The sequence below is a fragment of the Prionailurus bengalensis genome, chromosome X (assembly GCF_016509475.1).
Source record: "Prionailurus bengalensis isolate Pbe53 chromosome X, Fcat_Pben_1.1_paternal_pri, whole genome shotgun sequence".
NCBI classification, from domain to species: domain Eukaryota; kingdom Metazoa; phylum Chordata; class Mammalia; order Carnivora; family Felidae; genus Prionailurus; species Prionailurus bengalensis.
This window is the reverse complement of record NC_057361.1, coordinates 127,643,421-127,661,955: the sequence shown is the minus strand read 5'-3', so window position 1 is coordinate 127,661,955 and position 18,535 is coordinate 127,643,421. Positions and strand designations below refer to the sequence as shown.

The following is an 18,535-nucleotide window of genomic DNA, read 5'->3' as shown; positions in this document are numbered from 1 at the left end:
ATTGCTTTCACCTTTTTGCCCTATTTTAGGTAATGAGTCAGTGGAACTCTTGCATATGATCTTGCACAAATGATTGCTTCCTTCCACTAGGTTAAAAGAGGTACAATTAGTGGGTAAATATTTAGTATATTTTTTAAAGCTCTGTCAAGACTGCAAAATTAGTCTCCAGAAAACGTACCTACCACTCTGCCAGAATGCTGGTTTTGCTACACCTTGTCACTGCTGGCTCTGGCAAAATTTGAAAACAAAATTCATTTGGGGGTGCCTCTGGCTCACTTGGTTGACTGTCCTACTCTTGATTTCGGCTCAGGTCATGATCTCAGTTTGTGAGATGACAGTGGGGAGCCTGCTTGGGATTCTCTCTCTGCCCGCCCCTGTTCATGTGCACACTCACGCTCTCTCAAGAAAATAAACATTTAAAAATAACAATTTGGGGCACCTGGGCGGCTTAGTCAGTTAAGCGTCCAACTCGATTTGGGCTCAGGTCATGACCTCACGGTTTGTGAGATCAAGATCGAGCCCCATGTCTCCCTCTCTCTGCTCCTTCCCCACTCACAATCTTTCTTTCAAAATTAAAAAAAAAAATTTAAAAAAATCCTTAAAAAATAATGTAAAAATTAGTTTGCACGAGAAGAGCAAACAACCCAGAAACACTAGAATCAGAGCGTTGAGGCTGACTGGCCTTAGCTCAGTGAGGAAAAGTGCTGGACAACTGTCAGCCTTTTGGTGGAAGGAGTGCACTCCCCGTGACATACGAGGTCTCCTGCAGACTTGTCAGACCCAGCAATTCTGGCAGCTCTTTGGTGGACAGACGCCATGGGATTTTCTCCACAGGTGATTGTGTTTTCTCAGGATAAAGCCAGTTCTATTTCCTCCTTTCTGACCTGGGTACCTTATAGCGGAGAATTTGTGTGGGTTGGGTTTCCCCGCTTCTCTGCGTGCCCGTTAACTGTAGATTGGATGCCGGACATGATTCTCCTTGGGTGCTGGAGGTCTTTCTATTCCTAGAAATATTTGTGAGCTTTGTTCCGCGATGCCGTTACTTACCTGGAACAGTTGGACCCTCTTGAGTCTTCGAAGACTTGCCCTATGGGACCAGAACAGCTCGGGGCAGGTGTCATTTTCCACTCCCACACTTCCCCAGTTGTGAGGTTTGCCCTCCTAGCCGGTGGGGACAGCTGTTGGTTGTTGTCCCGCTTGAGTGCCCAACAAAGTTACTTTTGTTCTGTCAGATAGTCCTCAGTGGGCCTCCAATGGTCTCCCCACGCGCTTGCGCTGATCAGCCGTGCGCTGCTCCCTCCCAAAGGGTCCTCGCCCACGCTCCCCCCCCCCCCCCGCCCCCGCCACTCCTTGGGGCCCTCTGCCCCACCAGTTCCGGTGGGCCTCAGCACCAAACTCCCAATGCGGTCAGCCGGGACAATTGCAAGGCAAGGCCGATCTCTGACTTCTCATCTCCCAGAGATCGCTGTTCTTCATCGCCTGATACCTGGTTTCCTTACAGCTTGGGTCTCATCTATTCTGTCTGGTTTGGTGGCAGTGTAAATCGGTCCCTGCTACTACACACGCACGAAGAGTCTATGACTGCTGGACGTGGGGCGAGCTGGTGCGTGCTGCAGGAGAGACACGCCGTCACGGGGACAGTGGTGGTGGTTGTGATGACGACACTCTCACCTGACAGCAGACAGCAGCTGTAGTGACTACAGCAAGGGTCTCTTTCTCTTCCTTCCTTTTGAAAAATAATTTTGAAGACCTTTCTTCTTGATGGTTGAGGATCTGGCTGTTTTATACCACTCTCCATTCTGCTAGCCTCTTCGTTCTCCCAAAATGGTTCTTGGGGAACCATTCACTTGGGCTTTCTTTACCTCCTAGGTTAAAAACTGCCTTGTTTAGGGGCACCTGTGTCTCAGTCAGTTAAGCGTCTTTGACTCAGGTCATGATCTCATGGCTAAAGACCCGGGTCGGGCTCTGTGCTGACAGCTCAGAGCCTGGAGCCCGCTTCAGATTCTGTGTCTCCCTCTCTCTCTGCCCCTCCCCACGCGCACCTGTGCTCTCTCTCTCCCTCAAAAATAAACATTAAAAAAATTTTTTTAATTGCCTTCAGTCTTTCATTGCCTTTCTGTAATCTCACAATGGTAATTTTTTAAAACCATCTTCCTCAGCCTCCCCTCTCTCTCCCTGCCTGCTTCCTCTGGGCCACGTGCCTGCATAGCTGTCAGCCCGGCACCTCCCTTGGTCTGGGCTTCAATCCTTATCCTGGATCAAGCAGCTTTCTCTTGACTGTTTACCTCGCCTTTTTGTTTACTTGTTTGTGTTTGAAGTGAGGGCTAAGTTCCATCCTCTCAGCCTTCCCCTTTGTGAGTGTACAGGCCTAGGAGTTTGGGCAAATGCATAGTTTTGGACCCACCACAGTCACAGTGCCTGCTGCGCTGGGAAGGGGACAAGGGCAGGCAGGACAGAAGTGGGGAGACTGGCACGCAGGCGAGAGACCCCCAGGCTGCGGCCAGTGGAGGTGGGGAGAAGGGAACGGGTTCCGATTGGATCTTGACGGGAGAGCCACCGGGGTTTGCTGGCACGGATCGGACGTGGCCCTGGACCTCCTCAGATGCGTGGGACCCCTGCAACGGGTCACCCTTCCTCCCATAAAGGGAGCCCAGCTCCTCCAGAGTCCAACAGCCTCCCCACCTGCTTCCCTGCTCGCCGACCACCCACCTGCCACACACTGCCACCGTTTTCCCGACGTTTAATTCAGAAACAAGGTTCCAGGGACAACGACAAAGAAGCTCATGCCAAAACAGAGGGGACAGCTGGGTTTCCGGGACCACGCGCCGGGGCCAGATTCCTCGGAGGGGGAAGAGGGAACAGAGGGGTAAGGCACTGCCGCCTCGGCCACTCGGGGCGGGCGCAGGACAGGGCAGCGGGGGTGAGGGGTCCGGGCTCAGCGGGCACCACGCCGAGGAAGCTGGGCACTCGGGCCTGGAGAAGACTTCCAGAGCCCCCAGGCCCACGTGGGGCCCTGGCACGAACCCGCTCATAGCTCCCCAGGTGCTGGGGACAGGGCGCCCGAGAAAGGTACGGTCCGACCCCCGAGAAGTCCGGAGGGGATGCCGGGACCCAGCCGCGGGGAGACCCCTGGGCGCAGCCACAGTCTGGGGATGGCTTCGCCGCATCACCCTGGGCGCCCCCCTCCTCGCCATCAAGTGCTGCTGGTGTCGGGGGCCCCTGCTGGGACCCGGCGGGGCCCGCCACGGCCAGGGGCAGGTGCCAGAGGCGAGGCCGAGGCTGACCGTGCCACCAGGGAGCCAGGACGACCCAAGGACAGAAGGGGCGTGAGGTTGTCCACATCCCAGAGAAGGGGCACGTGGTGACAGACGGACACGGTGAGGTGCAGATAAATTAAATAAATAGGTGGTTGGGGGTATAAACAGGAAGAGGGGGCAGGGGCTGGCACGACCCGGGGGCACGAGGGTAGGAGGGCGGGGATATTGCTGCTGCCAGGGTCAGGACCCTTGGTCCTGTCACCACCGCCCCCACGCAGGGCCCAAAGAAAGGCACTAATGAAGGGGGCCCGGGTGTGCGCAGGGCACGAGAGACCGGTGACCACCCCATCCCCGCCCCCGTGCCACCCGATCCAGGGCTCGGCCCCGAGGTCACCTCAGGCCTGGGACGCCCCCTCCTCACCGGTTCCGCCACCCTTAGCTGTTGCCAGACACGAGGCTGATGATCTGTTCCAGTTTTTGCCGCAACTTATGCTTCCGACAGGAGGCGTCTCGGTCCAGAGCGGTGAGGACCTGGGGGAGGAGGGCCCCCCCGGAGCCGGGCTGGCGAGGAGGGGCCGCTCCCTCCCTTGCCAAGCCGTCCCCCCTGCCTGAGCTCTTTTGTCCTTCCTGCGTCCACGCACCCCGCTCTCTGCGGGTCCCCGGCACGTGGGAAGGGCTGCAGCCCCCCACCTCTGCACACGCTGCGACTTGGCCACCCCGAAGCCACCGCCTTCTCTGCTCGGCGGCCACAGTGCGGCCCTTCCCGGGAGTGGGCTGGACCCGCTGTCCCCAAACGCCCCGTCCCTTCCTGGCCCACACCCCATCTCCCCATCCCCTCCTGAACCCCAACCCCCTGATCTCCCCATCCCCTCCTGACCCGGAATCTGCACCCAATCTTCACTTCCCCTCCTGACCCACACCCCCACCCAACCTCCCCACCCATCGTGACCCCCACCCCACACCCAATCTCCCCATCCCCTCCTGGTCTCCCCGTCTTCTCCTGACACCCGCCCCCATCCTGCACCTGACTTCCTTGTCCCCTCTTGACCCCCATCCCAACCCGCACCCAACTTCCCCGTCCCCTCCTGACCCGCATCCAACCCTGTCTTTGCTGGTATCCAGGATCTCCTTGCCAAATGCGGCAACCTTCTAGGGCTTCATTGCCCTTGACCATCAGTAGCACCCCAGGAAGCCAATCATACTCTTCTCCCTCCTGACCATCCCCTTCCTGCCCCAGGTGTGTGTGTGTGTGTGTGTGTGTGTGTGTGTGTGTCCTGTTCCAGGAGGCCACCCTGCAGTCTTGGGGTCCCTCCCTCCACTCCTCAGTCTCTGCTGCTGGCTCCCTGTCTTCTCTGCCACCTCTGAGTGTCCCAGGACCCCAGGATTCAGTGCGTGGGCCACTTGTACCCCTACACTGGCTCTCGGCTGCCCTTGGTGAGCTCATCCAGGCTCAGAGCTTTCTGGGCCATGTCCTGGCTGATGGGTTCTTACTTCCAGCAATAATACAATCTCAGATCCACACTTCTATGTTCCCTGTCTACTGAAGTGTGGGGTCACCAATCCCATGGGCTGGATAAGGTGCTGGCCCTGCCTACCTTCTGGCCCCACCCTAGCCCCTCAGCCCTCCCCTTCCCTGGACCTTTACTTTTGCCCGAGCAGAATTTCGTTCTCTGGCCAGTGGCTTCTCTCCTAGCCCCCTCAAATCCCAGCATCTCTGGAAAGCATCACCTGTGCTAGCCTGGGGGCTGAATAGGGGAGGCGCTGCGAGTGATCTAAGAGATGGGGTCCGTGCCCCCTCTGTCCCCTCCACCACCCTCTAGTGCCCTTCACCCTCACAGGGCCCCCCCGTGTTTGCCACTGACCGCACCATCAGGGCCTAACAACTGGGGGCCCGCGAGACTGGCACGCACCTCCTGGCGGTACTTGGTGACATAGAAATAGAGTTCACTGAGCGCGCTTAAGATGTTGAAGTCACTGGCATGCAGACGGGACTGCTCCACCAGGTAGGCGTCCATGTCCTGGTCGCTGATGGATGCCATCTTTGCAATGTCCCGGTAGTACCTGTTGGGACCCTGAGTAGGTCACAAAGGCAGGTGCCACCAAAGCCCCTGCCCTGGCAGTCAGGCCGGTCTCTGGGGACTTTTTCCCCAAGCTGACCCGGCACGGGGCTGCCAGGCCTTGCTTCCCCTCCCAGCCCACCTCTCCACCCAGCTCTTGTAGTTGGGGATGTCCTTGGCGTAGAGCAGCTTGTTGGACGGCGAGTCCTTGCCCAGGCGATGTTCAGACGTGGAGCAGGAGTCCATGAAAGTCTGGGCCACCACTGACAGGCAGGCATCCGTGATGCTGTTCTTGTGGATGTCGAACACAAACTGGGGGTTCTTGATCACGTTTACCCAGAAGCGCAGGGGCAGGCTGGATAGAGGGACAGGCACCTGAAGCCCATCCCGTCAGTGCTCCCTTCTACGCTTCCTGCCTGGCCTGTGCACATCTTGCCCACAAGCAGCAAGTGTGACATATTTAGGGTTAGCGGCCTTTTCTTTAAGTTTCTGCCAGACTTCAAGCAGTCAGAAATGAGAGCAAACAGCCTTCCGTCCTCGCTGCATCTCACCCTGCGCCACGGCCACCACATGGGCCTGGCCGTCAGCACCTCTGCTCTGTGCCGGCCCCACTCCCGGCCTCCCACATGGCCCAGCGGGGCCCGTATCCGGAATCAACCGAACTCCCCTTCTGTGCTTGAGGGGCGACTGATGCAGGCCCTCTCCTGCCTGGATGGCCACTCCAGCCCCCGTCAGTCACCCACCCCCCTGGTCTCTGAGTGCCGGCACAGCCACAGGTGTCCTCCCTTCCTCTGTCCGCCCATCCCCAGGGGGGCCAGCAGTGGCCCAGCACAAGGCGGTACCAGTTGCTCTTCCAGGTGTGGCGCACGTCAGGGTCGCTGATCTGGCGCCGGTCAGCCTGCTCATCCAGGAAGTCGAACATGTACTTGATGGCCAGGGGCAGGGCTGAACCTCGGTGAGCCGTGCTGAACACGGTCTCAAAGAGGTCATCCACAAACTTCTGCAGCGTGCCCTGCAGGGGTCGGCAAGAGCACTGGTCAGGTTGGGATGGCCCCACAGCAGAACAGGGGGACAGAGGGGCAAGGAGCTTCCCTGCAGGGACAGTGCCCCAGACGGGCCCCGCCCCAGCCTCAGGCCTTGAGAAAGGCGCACCAGATTTGAAGAACCCCGCGGCCTACCCCCAGGGCAGGCCGGACCAACCGCAGGGCCGAGGCTGGGCTAGAAGATGTCTGGGCTGAGGCCAGGGTGGCTCAGGGCAGGCCCACACCTTGGTGGCCAGGAGTCGAGTCAGGTAGATCTCTGAGACCATCTTGCTGCCGCGGTCCCCCTCGCGGTGGTCAGCATGGTCGTGGTTCTTCACCAGGTGCCACAGCTTGGTGCCAGTCTCCTGGTCAGGCGTGATCATGGGTGCCCGAGAACGGAGGCTGTCGGGGCTGCTGGCTGTGCGCAGCAAGCTCTCTGGGGCAGGGGACAGGCATGCCCTTTAGGCCAGTGGGGCCATGCCAGTCATCGCCACGGCTCTTGCCCACCTCTGTTCCAGGAGCCCAGCAGGCTAAGGGGGCTGCCTACTCTTACCGGCCCACCCCACCTCCAGGCTCTATGAAAGTGGATGTCTCCCAAGGGCAAGGCCCAGGGCGACCACCAGAAGCATGGTGGCCACTCAGAGAGGGGGCTCCCCAGGATGGCTGACACAGCCTCAGAGGGCACAAGGCCAATCAAGGCCATCACCCTGGAGGCACCTACCGTAGCGGCTGAGCGAGCGGGTGAAGGTAAAGGAGCTGGCCATGTTATAGGCACACACTTGTTTGGGCACCAGTGCCACCAAGGAGCCATCTGTCACCTGGAAACCACAGAGACAGAGGGGGGCAGCACAGGAGGCTGGGGAGCCAACGGGCCTGAGCCACCACCCACCCGGACCCTGCGGTGTGCATGTCGGAGGTACCCGAGGAGCCCCAAGGAGGGACTGTGTCCTCGGGGCGGGGCCATGGCCCCCAGGTGGCTCCCAGCCCCTCACCTGATAGTGGGCCAATGAGTTGACCCTCTTCCAGTCACACTCAATCTTCGTGGTGACGTCTTCATCCTGGAGGATGATTCGGGCCATACGGCCCTGGCGCCATTCTGTAGGCCACAGACAGCCCTTGAGGTCCTGCCCAGAGTACCCTGGGCCCCGGGGCCCACCTCCCTCAGCGGACAGAGCCCAAGCAGGGAGCGGGAATGGCAGTCAATGTAATGTGGCCACAGGGTGGGGGCCGGGAGGAAGGGGCAAGGTCACCTAGGTCCATGTCTTCGGCTTTGGGGCGCTGCGAGTATGGGACGCCCTTGTACACAGCGTCCAGCAGCTTATCTTTGGCTTGGGTGACGCTGTCGCAGTTGAGAACCTTCACTGGGACCTGAGTGCTGCCCTCGCTCTCCGGGAACACGCAGTGCAGGGTCTGCGGGTGAGGGGAACCACAGGCTGGACCCCGGACGAGGTGTGCCGTCATGCCTGAGGCCCTGCCCACCCGACCACCAACCCACCAGCGTCTTGTAGTCGATCTGCTGCCGGATGAGCTTGTCTTCGCTCAGGGAGTAGCGGGCCTCGCCCGTGATGGCATCGATGGGGCCCTTCTCCATCTGCTGCTTGATGGCGCAGTAGAGCAGAAACAGCGGCTCCCCGGCACACTCCTGCAGCCAGGGGCGGGCACACGTACGCTGCCCGCCCGCCCGCCAGCCGCTTCCCCGGGTCACCCCGCCCACCCGCCCACCCACCCAGCACACCTTCAGAAATTTGTGCAGCAGGAATGTGAACCAGTTGGTAAGCATCTTCTCAGCCACCGACTCGGTCCTAGGGCAAAAGGGGCGCTGGGCCAGACTGGAGAGGGGGCCCACCCACCTTGCTCCCCAGGCAGGAGCGGGCCTGGTGGGAGTGGGGCCGGCAGGAGGCGGGGCCGGGGCCCTGCAGCACCTACCTGCGCAGAAGCAGCTTGGGGTGGTTCTTGCTCTCCAGGTTCTTCTCTATGAGGTCCGCCAGCAGCTGCTTGAGCAGCCCCGTGGCGTAATCGAGGCGGCTGTGCAGGACCACCATGGTGAGCGAGGCCACGGTACCACGGTCGCGCATGGAAAAGCTGCTCTGGGCCTCCAGCGTGTGGATGAAGGTGAGCACGAAGGCGCGGCTGTGCAGCAGCTGTCCAAAGAGGCGCAGGGCCTTCTCGACGTTGGGGGGAGTCTGGGAGGGACAGGGCGTCTCAGAGAGTGGGGGAGGCGTGGCAGGGGATGAGGGCCGGGCAGGCGAGCTGGGGACTCACATCCAGCTCCTTGAGCACCGGATGGGCCTCAATGCCCGGGAAGAGCACGCGAACGGCATAGGTCCGGTAGTCCAGGAAAGGGATCTGCACCCCATCCATGTGGTTGGTCAGCTCATTGATATCCGTCTGCAGCTCAGCAAAGGCTGGGGAGGGCGGGGAGGAAGAATGAGCGCAGCGGGAGGGGAGAGGCTCCCAGCCCACCCGCCCTGCACCACACCACCGTCCCACGCACCTTCCTTGCATTCCAGAGCCACGCGGGACTCCAAGTTGTCCATCTGTAACTGAAGCCGCTTGAGCGTGCGGTCTGCATCCTGAGTCTTGCGCTTATAGGCGACCAGCACAGCGGTGATGGCCAGCAGCAAGAGCCCGCCGCCCACCGCCAGGCCCACCATGGCCGGCAGAGTCAGCGCCCGCTCGGCCGTGATGTGCAGGGTACCCAGCCAGAACTCCAGGCCACCTACCAGTACCTGCAGGGACAACCCCACTGTGAGCTGACCCCCACGCCCACCCGGTGGCCTCCCCCACTTCCCACGCACCATGACAGGCTGCCGGCCCGTCTGGCTAGGTGAGTCGCACAGGAGCTGTGTGTCGGAGACAGTGAGTGCACACGGCTGGCCCCCGATCAGCACCGTGTAGTTGAGGCGGGAGCTGCCAGCTGCTGCGGGGATCAGATTCTTGCCCTGTGGGTGGAGGGTGCGGTCAGCCAGGGCTCCCCACCTCCCGGCCTCTCCTGGTCCACTGTGCCCCACTCGCACCTTCAACACTACGTGGGAGCCAGGCTTGACATCCAGGACACCGGAGGGCCCCAGTGGCTCGAAGCTGGGATCAGGGTAGTAGGTGAAGGAGGACCGGTTGAGGGAGCGGGCCGTCTGCACATGATCCAGCAGGAAGCCAAACTCATCAGGGTGTTCACCCTGGGCCTGTGGCTGGGGCCGTCCCAGGAAGATGCCGGGGGCCTTACACAGCATGGCGGTATCGTTGATCACCTGGCATGTCTGCAGGGACAAGGGAGGGCAGCCCAGCACATGAAGCCACAGGTGGCAGGGTTAGGGGCAGGGCGAGGACCGCTGGCACTCACGTTGGTGGTCTCGATGCCTCGGTACTTGGCCCGGACCCGGGGCTCCTGGACGGTCAGTAGGTGGGTCCCACTCACAGTGATGGCAGTGCTTCCACTGGGGGCAGCGGGGGAGGGGCCTCAGGCTCCCTCCGCCACTGCTCCCAGCCTGGCCTCCAGAGAGTTATCACAGCTGCCATGGAGCCCGGGGCCTCCCCCACCCCAGGTCACTGGGTGAATGCCAGGTGCCATGTTGTTGGGAGGACCCTGCCCCCCTCTGCCAATGAGGGCTGAGGCTTGGAGGATGTGTAACTTGATGCCCTGGGCCCCAGTCACCAAGCGAGGACCCGGGACAGGAGCTCAGGGACACAGTCCCCGACCCACACTCCTCCTCAGGTCTTACTTGATGATGCTCCAGGTGGGCTCAAGGCGAGTGACCGTAGGGTCCTGGGTGTAGGTGTAGAAGACGCCGGGACTAGAAATGTTGGCACGGTCGATGGCCAGGGTGATGGGGGCCTGGCTGGGGCCCAGGGTGGACACGGGCGAGATACACACGATTGTCTCGGCGTCTCTCCTGTTGGTGAGTGGGGCGCTGAGAGCAGGTAGCCCGGGGCCATGACTCACCCTGCCCTTGTGGCCCCCTACCCAGTGCCCAGGCCAGAGCTGATGGGGCCCCGCCCACCTCACGAACTGGCACTCGCCGTCTCTCACAGTCACTGTGACCCTGCTGCCGGCATCCAGAGAGCTCCCAGAGATGGTGAGCCGTGTGCCCCCGGAAGCCGGGCCCCGACCGGGACTTACGCGGTCAAACGCTGGTGTCTGTGGGAGAAGCGGCCCTGAGGAAAGGGAGGAGGTGGCCCGGTGCGGGTGGGGGGGAGGGGTCTCAGAAGGGAAGGGAGGGGGAAGGACAGGCAGCCCACACACCACGAAACTGTAGAGCTGTTCGGACTGTGTGCGGAAGTCAGCAGAACAATCGCCCACACAGAGCTCCGCGGGCCCCGGCGGTGGGCTGGGCACCAGCGACTCCCCCATCTCACACACGATCCTATGGGTGAGAGAAGGTCAGGGCTGGAGGCAGACAGCCCAGGGCTCGGGCGCCCACACGGCCGCACTCACCTCTCGGCGCTGACATACTCGGAGGGGATAGGGTTGCAGCGCACACCTGCGACCCGCAGGCCCACGTCCCGGTAGCTGAGGCCCAGGTTCTCACCCACGATGGTGACCCGAGTGCCTCCCTCCTTGGGCCCCATGAGCGGGTGGATCTGCAGAGCAGGACGATAGGTGAGGGTGAGCCCAGACTCGTGGGTGCCTGGCAGACGGAAGGAGACCGGGGAGGCTGACCTGGGCGATGCGAGGGTGGCTGCAGCGGGCGCCCTTCTGGCTCGGGTGCATCCAGTTGGTCTTGGGGGCCGGGCAGTGGGCCCGCAGCTGGCACCTGTGCTCCGAGACGCACCAGCCGCAGTTGAAGCGAGGGTCAGCCTTGAGGCAGAGGCCGCAGCTGGGCCGCTGTGCCCAGCACTTGTACAGGAGAGCTGCGGGCAGAGAGCACCGCTGGGGGTGGCCGCGGGGCGCCGGGGGCACCGAGGACCCCGATGCGGGGTCCCCCTGCCGCACCTGGCCCCAGTTCGCGCCCACCGTGCCCCAGGCCCTACAGCCCCATGCTGCCCCGCACCTCGGAAGGTGGCAGGCTTGTCGATGGCGAAATCGCCATCCCAGACCACGGAGAAGTCCAGCTCGGTGTCACCGTACTCGTCGCCTTCGTAGGAGTACTGGGAGAGAGGGACCCGCGTCACCCCAGAGCAGAGGTGCTCAGAAGGTCCCCCGCCAGAGGCACGTCGGGCTCTCTGAGCAGCGAGCCGGGCACAGACCCGCACGACCAGCACGCCCTGCAGGAGGGGGCCTCACCGACGCGTTTTGGCACTGCACGCTGCTGCTATTGAAGCGCACGGCCGGCACCCGATGCTGCCGCCCCTGCACCCGGACCACACACTCGTAGTTCTTCTGGCCCGACTGCGGCTGCGGCAGGTTCTTGGCCCGCAGGGTAAGGGGCTGCATGACGCCGACTGGGATCAAGAGGTCCCCGCCGGGCAGGATCTCAGGGCAACCCTGTGGGGAGACCGCCCGTCAGCCACACACCCACCGCTGCCATCTGGGCCCAGCTGGGCTGGCCCCGAACTGAAGAGGCTCCGGGAAAGCAATGAGAACAAAGGCAGAAAAGCCAGAGGCCAGCCCACATGGAGCCCAGCCCCCTCGCGCACGGCACCCGCCTCACCTCAGGGCTGTGGACCCTGCCCTCCTGGAAGGAGCACTCTTGGGGGTGGCTGGTGCACACGTGGCGGTACTTACACCAGTGGCAGGGGTACGGGCTGCCGACGCAGGACATGCACCTGCAGGGAGAGGCTTCGCGAATAACGCAGAAGACCAGGCCGCGCTCTCACCACTCGCCCACGGGGCACACGGGAAGCCCCAGGGAGGAGGCGCCGGGGCCCACCTGAGGCCCACACAACACAGCAGGGGACGGAGGGGTGTGGGGACAGAGGTCAGAGATGCCAGTACTCACGACCGGAGTACGCTGCAGTTGTAGAAGACGAAGTCGACCCCGGCGAACTTCACGCCAGTCTCCTTGGACAGCAGCTGCAGCCGCACAGTGCGCGTGGCCCCTGTGGCGAGCCCAGGGGTGGCCGTGAGCAGGCCCGGGACGCAGAGCGTCCCCATCCCGGAAAGCCCCAGCCTACTGACCGTGCCCCCTGGTGAGAGCCCGCAGCTCCCGGAGGGAGGGCGACGGGCACTGCAGCTCCCCGGAGGGCAGCAGGACGGCCTCACTCTCCGCCACCTCCTCAAAGGTACAGCTCACGCCGACGCTGAGGTCTGGCACGTTGCGCACGGCCACGGTCAGCTGGGGAAGGCGGAGGAGTCAGAGCGGGAGGCGTCCCCCTCCAACCCCCACCGACACACACACACGCGGGCCCACGCACCCCCACCCATCACAGCACTTACCTGCACCCCGGGTGACGTCACTGAAACATTGTTGGGCCGGACCCGCACCTGGACACACTTGCTCAGCTCCTCGGCGAAGCCATGGGGGGCGGAAGCACCCGGACAGGCTCCTTCACGGCAGCATCTGCGTGGGGTTAGGCCAGAGCCCATTATACAGCTGTCCCGAGGGCCCTGGCCGGGCGGTGGGAGGGTACACATATGTCCGCAGGGAAGAGGAGACGGCCAGCCCAGCCCACAGTGCCAGGCAACAGCATGCTTTGGCCTCGTCCCCTGGGCCCTAAGGGCTGTCACTCGGGATGGGGGCTCCGCTCATTAGCTGGATGAAGTAGGAGGGGACGGAGGCAGAGGCCACAAGGGTACGACTGGGAGAAATGGGTACGTGGGCAAGGGCACGCTCTGCCCACCCCAATCAGCAGGCATCGCCGGCTCCTCCCAGGAGCAGGACCCCTGCAGACCCTTCCTCCCCGCCCGGCCCTGTGGCCCTCACCTGTGCTGCAACACACACCAACCGCAGTGCGGGTCCCCTGAGCCGAGGCAGGCCGCGCAGCTCATGTACTGCTCGCACGTCTCCACCGGGAGCTGGCTCACCTGGGGACGGCGGCGTCAGTACCCGCCCTGCCCCTACCCCGCCACCCGCTGCCGCCTGCCACGGGCCTACCTGCTTCTCACTCAGGAGGTAGATGTGCCGGTGGTCGGGGCTGAAGAGCAGGTCTCGAAGGATGGGGCTGCCATCCACCACGGGCACTGTCTCGTACAGGTGGGCATACTGCGAGCCGTCAACCCGGACCTGGGCCGCGAGACACGCTGGCCTGATGCCACAGGGTGCCACACACACCCAGAACATCCACTTGTCAAGCCACGGACTTTCCAGGTCGTGGCCAAACTGAAGCCAGGGCCTGGTGCGGCTCAGCTCTCAACCTGCCCACTCCCGAGATGGCCATAGGCAGGGGAAGAGCTTTCTGGGGGATGACAGACACCATCCCAGAATGAGCTCATGCTGACAGTTACACCCCGTGCAAACTTACTAAAACCACGGACTGTATGCTTTAAGTGGGAGAAGTGTACGCTTTGCGGGCGATGCCTCCGTGAAGTGGTTAGAGATGCAAACAAGGGCCCAGGAGGGGCAGCAGACCAGGCCCCCCAGAAGTCACTGGCTCCCTTCACAAACCCTCCCCAGCCAACCCCAGAACTCCTGGGGACAACTCCGTATTTGCCGGGTGAGCCGGACGAGCTCGTGGCGGCTCTCCTGACCACTGTCCCTTCGGAGTGAGCACACTGGGGCTCCCAGAGTGCGTCTCCCCCTTTCATGCTACCCCGTCTAGGAACGGAAGCAGCCCTGGTGCCCATGAGAGGACAAGAGGGCAAAAGGGGTTACATTCACATTTTTTCCTCCTTCGTTCAACTGAGGACCCAGCATGATGGCTCAGCCAGGGCCCCTGCACTCCCAGCAGAGAGGCCTCGAGACCGGTCTGGTCCGTGTCACGGGAAGCCAGCAACTGAGGCCACAGTGGGCACTGGTGTTGGAGAGGGCGGGTGGCCGAGGAGCCGCCTGTGGAGCGTGGCCAGGTTCCTGGGGCCCAGCCCGGGAAGTCCCCCCTCCCCCGGCCCTCGCCCTACCTTCTTCAGACTGCCGGTACGAGTGCCGATGAAGACCACAGAGTGCCGGCGGTAGGTGTAGGCGGCCACGCTGGCCATACCATCGCTGCTGTCAGCCAGCAGGGGCAGCCCCTCGATCACGTGTAGGCCACCCAGTGGCTGGTTCAACACCAGCCCACAGAAGTTTCCGTTTATCTGCATGGGCTGGTGAAACAGGATGGGTGCGGTGAGAATCCGAGCTTCGGGGCGCCAGCTGGACAGAGGGCAGAGACCCCATATTCCGGACGGGAGCTGGATCTGGAACCGGCTCCCCCCACCAGCCAAGACCAGCGGCTTGCCCTAGGACCCCACAGGAAGCCAGCGGCTCAGGAGGAGGAGGAGGAGGAGGAGGAGGAGCGGGGGGGGGGGGTGAGGCTGAGGCAGCGGGTGGCCCCCGGACACACCACACACCTCCGAGGCCTGCTGGACGGCACAGGGCCGCCCAGGAGCAGGAGCGCGGAGCACCCGGAAGCCGGCAGCTCGTGAACAGAGAGCACCCGTCAACAGTGAGAAGGCGGCCGGGGAAGAAAGGGGAGCTGCAGAGGGCGGGGGCAACGAGGGTGGGAATCCCTGACAGGAAGACACGGCGTTCCAGGGTAGGGTGCGGGCACTGAGGCCGGGGCCCTGCGGCGCGGGCGCGAGCTCACAGTGTTGATGCAGGGCAGCTCCTTGTTCAGCAGCCAGGGCAGGGCCAGCGTGCCCTCCCCCCGGTAGCAGGACTGGATGCGGCGCCGGATGTGGGCGTTGATGTTGCTGAGGGTGAAGAGGCAGAGGACGGTCTGCCGTGGCGGGCTGGCCCGGTTCTTCTGGCCCTGAGAGAAGACCGTGAAGAGGACGTCCTCGTCGGGCGGCACGCCCAGGGCCTGGGCCAGCAGCAGGCCGGGCTTGGCCAGGTGGGCGCTCTGCACCAGGCGGTACTCCACGCCTCGCCAGGAGCAGCCGATGGGGAACTCCACGTACGAGTAGAACTCCGAGTCCCCAGCGCACATGCGCACGATCTTGGACGTGAAGAATTTCTCGCCCGCCGTGTCGAGCAGTGTCTGCTGGGTGTCCAGCTGCAGCGTCAGGAAGTACACGAAGGAGGCGCTCACAAAACCGTAGATGTAGTAGATGTCAAAGGCGGGGTACAGGGACAGCGTGTCTGAGGGGATCTTGATCTGCGAGGAGACGAATTCGTCCTGGTACACCTGTGGAGGGGGTTCAGGAGAGAGCATGGGACAAGGCCCGTGTCCTTTGCCAACCTCCCAGACCCTGGCCTCTCGGCCCCCACAACCCCACTCCGGGCCCTGCTCCCAGGACACGGTCGCCCCTGGGGCCTCCCTCATGATCCCACTCTGCCTGCAGAGTCATAGGAGCGCAGCTCAGAAAGGCCGCCGAGGGTGGGCTGAGCAGCACCCTCCTGGGCCCTGGCCCGGCCTCAGCGGCTGGCCTCCTCCTGGATCAGGGCTCTTCCGGTGGCAGAGCCAGGACAGGGTGCAGGAAGGAGGGAGACGAGAGGGGTAAGAAGAGGCAGCAGGGGAGGAGGGCCCGGCAGCCCGTCTGACAAGGTGAGCAGGCGAGCGGGCTCACCCACCAGACTGAACATGTCGGCCCCGTCCTCGTCGCTGATGAGCTTGCGCGAGCTGAGGGTGGGAAAGTACTCAGACTTGCCGTCCACGGCCGTGCCCACGAACAGCTTGCTGGGCCCCCGAGCCTGCTCCACAATGACGCCGGCCATGGAGTCAGGCTCCTGGGCTCCCGACAGGTAGTGCTCCTTGCGGTGGTGTGGCTCACCCAGCTTGAAGAGGTCGTCCAGGCGCAAGAACTGGCAGATGCCTTGCCAGATGCTGCCGCAGGCCACCAGGCGGCGGGCCGCATAGTCTATGAGCAGCAGCTTGTTCACGTTGTCGACAGGTGCTAGGCGGTGGGCACACACTCGCATGCTGGGAGGTGGATAGCAGCGAGCATTGTCCTCAACAGGCCCTGTGACGTGCGCCCGCAGCTCAGTCAGATTGGGGGCCAGCTTGAAGACACGGTTCACCGCACCCACGAACACCTCCCCGGTCACCCGGTGCACAGCCAGGTGTGTGAGTGTCGTGTCTGTCACCGAGAAGGCAGGGAAGGGCCTGCCGCTGCCCAGGGCCCCCCCCACGGCAAGGAGGACCACCAAGAGGAGGCAGACAGCAGGCATGGCCGGCAGCTGCGCCCGAGGACAGGCCTGGGGAGAAGAAGCAAGTGCAAATCAGAGGCCCAGGCCCAAGCTGCCTGCCTTCCTTCTGCCCCACTGGCCTAGGGCCTCCAGCGGACCGAGCACCATGCCACAGAGGGTGGAGGCCACTCCTCCACCAGCGGACCACAGAGTCCCAGATGGTGCCCGTGGCTGGGAGACAAGGAGGGCCTCCACCAGGGCGCATGAGTGAGCAGCGAGCACAGGCAGGCTTGAGGGCCATCAATCATCCCCCACCCCCCACCCCCGCTGGAAAGGAGCCAGGAGGCCTCCCCACAACCGGGCCACACCCAAGGGGGCAGCAGAGCCAGATGCTGAAAAAGGAAGGGTGGGAGGCCCTCCCAGAATGAGACCCTAAACACCAGATCCTGGAGCTTAGGGTGGCCAGCCACACGCAAGAGCCACTACAGGCAAGTCCCAGGCCACAGAGACGCCCCACACCCAAGTTGGGGGAAGGGGAAAGGCGGAGAGTGAACAATTCTAAGTGGGGGGGGGGGACACCACTCCAGAGTGGCATTGCCACCAGGAGACCCAGGTCAGAGGTCTGAGGCATCCAGATCTGAGACTGAACCCGGTGCCATCACACCCGGAGTCCTGGCCCCAGCTGCCTCCTCGCCCCAAGGGCCTCCCCTAGCTGGCTGTCCAGGAGCCTGCTGTCTGGCCTACCCACCGCAACACAAAGCCGAGTTGTGCCTGCCCCCACAGCCACGCGCCAAGACAGACATAAGTCAGGCTGTGCTCAGGCACAGCCAGACAGATGGCCCAGGGAGCCCTGTGCAGCTCTCCCTCCAAATCCAGAGGTTAGCTGGGGAACAGGAGGTGTCGGGGGGGGGGGCGGGGTGCAAGGAGCCCTATGGAAAGGAAGCAATGTCCCTAAATCCAGCGAGGCCCTGGGGAGATGGGGTGGGGGCCAAATGCCCAGCTTGGCCAGGTCTTCACCCCCAGGCCACACCCAGCTTTCTGGCCAGCTCTAGGCAGCAAAGACAGCAGAGCAGTGTCATGGCACCCAGTGGAGCAGGGCTCAGAGCTACCCTCTCTGTGCCCAAGCCCCAAGGGAGACACAAGGTACCCAGCTCGGGGGGCGGGGGTACAGGGGACCAAACTAAGAACGCATAGGAGATAGAAAAGAAAAAATGCATTTGATAGAACAAGGAACAGGCCCTTCTTGAAACTGAAGAGTTTCAGCTCAGACTGATCATCTCTCTGGGGCTCTTTTGTCAGGTCTGCATCCTGGACCCCAATGCAACAGCCAGAGAAGAAAGGGAGGCGGAAGAGATGGGGGTGCCATATCCCACCCTCACCTCCTCCACAACCGGCAGGAATACAGGCCTAGGAATGGAGATGGGGGCAGGGGAGAGGTCAGGAGGGAGACCTGGAGAGGCAGGATGTGCCACCCAAGCCCCCACCCCAACCTCCACCTGTAAGTGGGAGCCTCGGGCATCACAGGCACACCCAGCTGTCTGCCCGAGGAGAGAGACAGCCCTACACAGAGATACGGCTCCAGGGTCCCACTCCCCGATGCCCCCCACCGTGCTGCTGGCCTGGCTCGCCCAGCCCCCACCGGGGGCACTCCTCAACGGACCCACGAGGACCCCGGTGGATGCAGGCGCCCCAGCAATCCTTGGACGGGCCGCTCCTCAGCCACAAAGGGTCCACATAGGGCAGGGGAGCTGGGCTCAGGCTGGCCGTCTTTGCAGGCGCTGGGCACGAAGGACCACTCAGGCCGGCGTCCAAGATGCAAGAGCAGAGGTAGGGCCCGACCCCCTCGAGGCCGAACCCAACCTCCGAGCTGCCCGAATCCCGGGCCACCGAGCAGTCCGTCCCCTCACGGGCGGCGGGGTATGGAGGCCACCTACCTACCGGTCCCTCCGCTGCCGCTGGCTCCGGGTGGCCGCCTGCCAGCCACGTGGACGCGCCCCCGAGCCCCACACCGGCCCCACTCGCGCGTCCCCGCCGCCGCGCCCCGCGCGCGCCCCCGCCGCCGCCCACACACTGGGCAGGCCCGCGGCCGCCGGGGCCTTTTAAACCCGGACCGTACCACCGCG

General features: G+C 63.2%; 1 protein-coding gene across 1 annotated transcript; it reads right to left on the bottom strand.

The window, feature by feature from the left end:
- Positions 1-2,986: 2,986 nt before the first annotated feature.
- PLXNA3 (plexin A3) lies at positions 2,987-18,450 on the bottom strand. The gene is made up of 33 exons (XM_043569572.1): positions 18,347-18,450; positions 15,858-16,481; positions 14,932-15,471; positions 14,267-14,449; positions 13,308-13,436; positions 13,137-13,237; positions 12,650-12,773; positions 12,392-12,548; positions 12,213-12,312; positions 11,925-12,039; positions 11,558-11,758; positions 11,325-11,421; positions 10,994-11,184; positions 10,769-10,914; positions 10,577-10,697; positions 10,335-10,471; positions 10,056-10,226; positions 9,677-9,770; positions 9,354-9,593; positions 9,135-9,278; positions 8,831-9,065; positions 8,599-8,741; positions 8,263-8,519; positions 8,072-8,138; positions 7,832-7,978; positions 7,587-7,746; positions 7,329-7,432; positions 7,058-7,154; positions 6,582-6,772; positions 6,157-6,326; positions 5,457-5,669; positions 5,168-5,318; positions 2,987-3,788 (listed from the first exon to the last, which is right to left on the bottom strand). The coding sequence occupies exons 2-33, from the start codon at positions 16,452-16,454 to the stop codon at positions 3,693-3,695; spliced, it is 5,619 nt and encodes a 1,872-aa protein (XP_043425507.1). The 5' UTR covers positions 16,455-16,481; positions 18,347-18,450; the 3' UTR covers positions 2,987-3,692.
- Between the last annotated feature and the right edge of the window lie 85 nt (positions 18,451-18,535).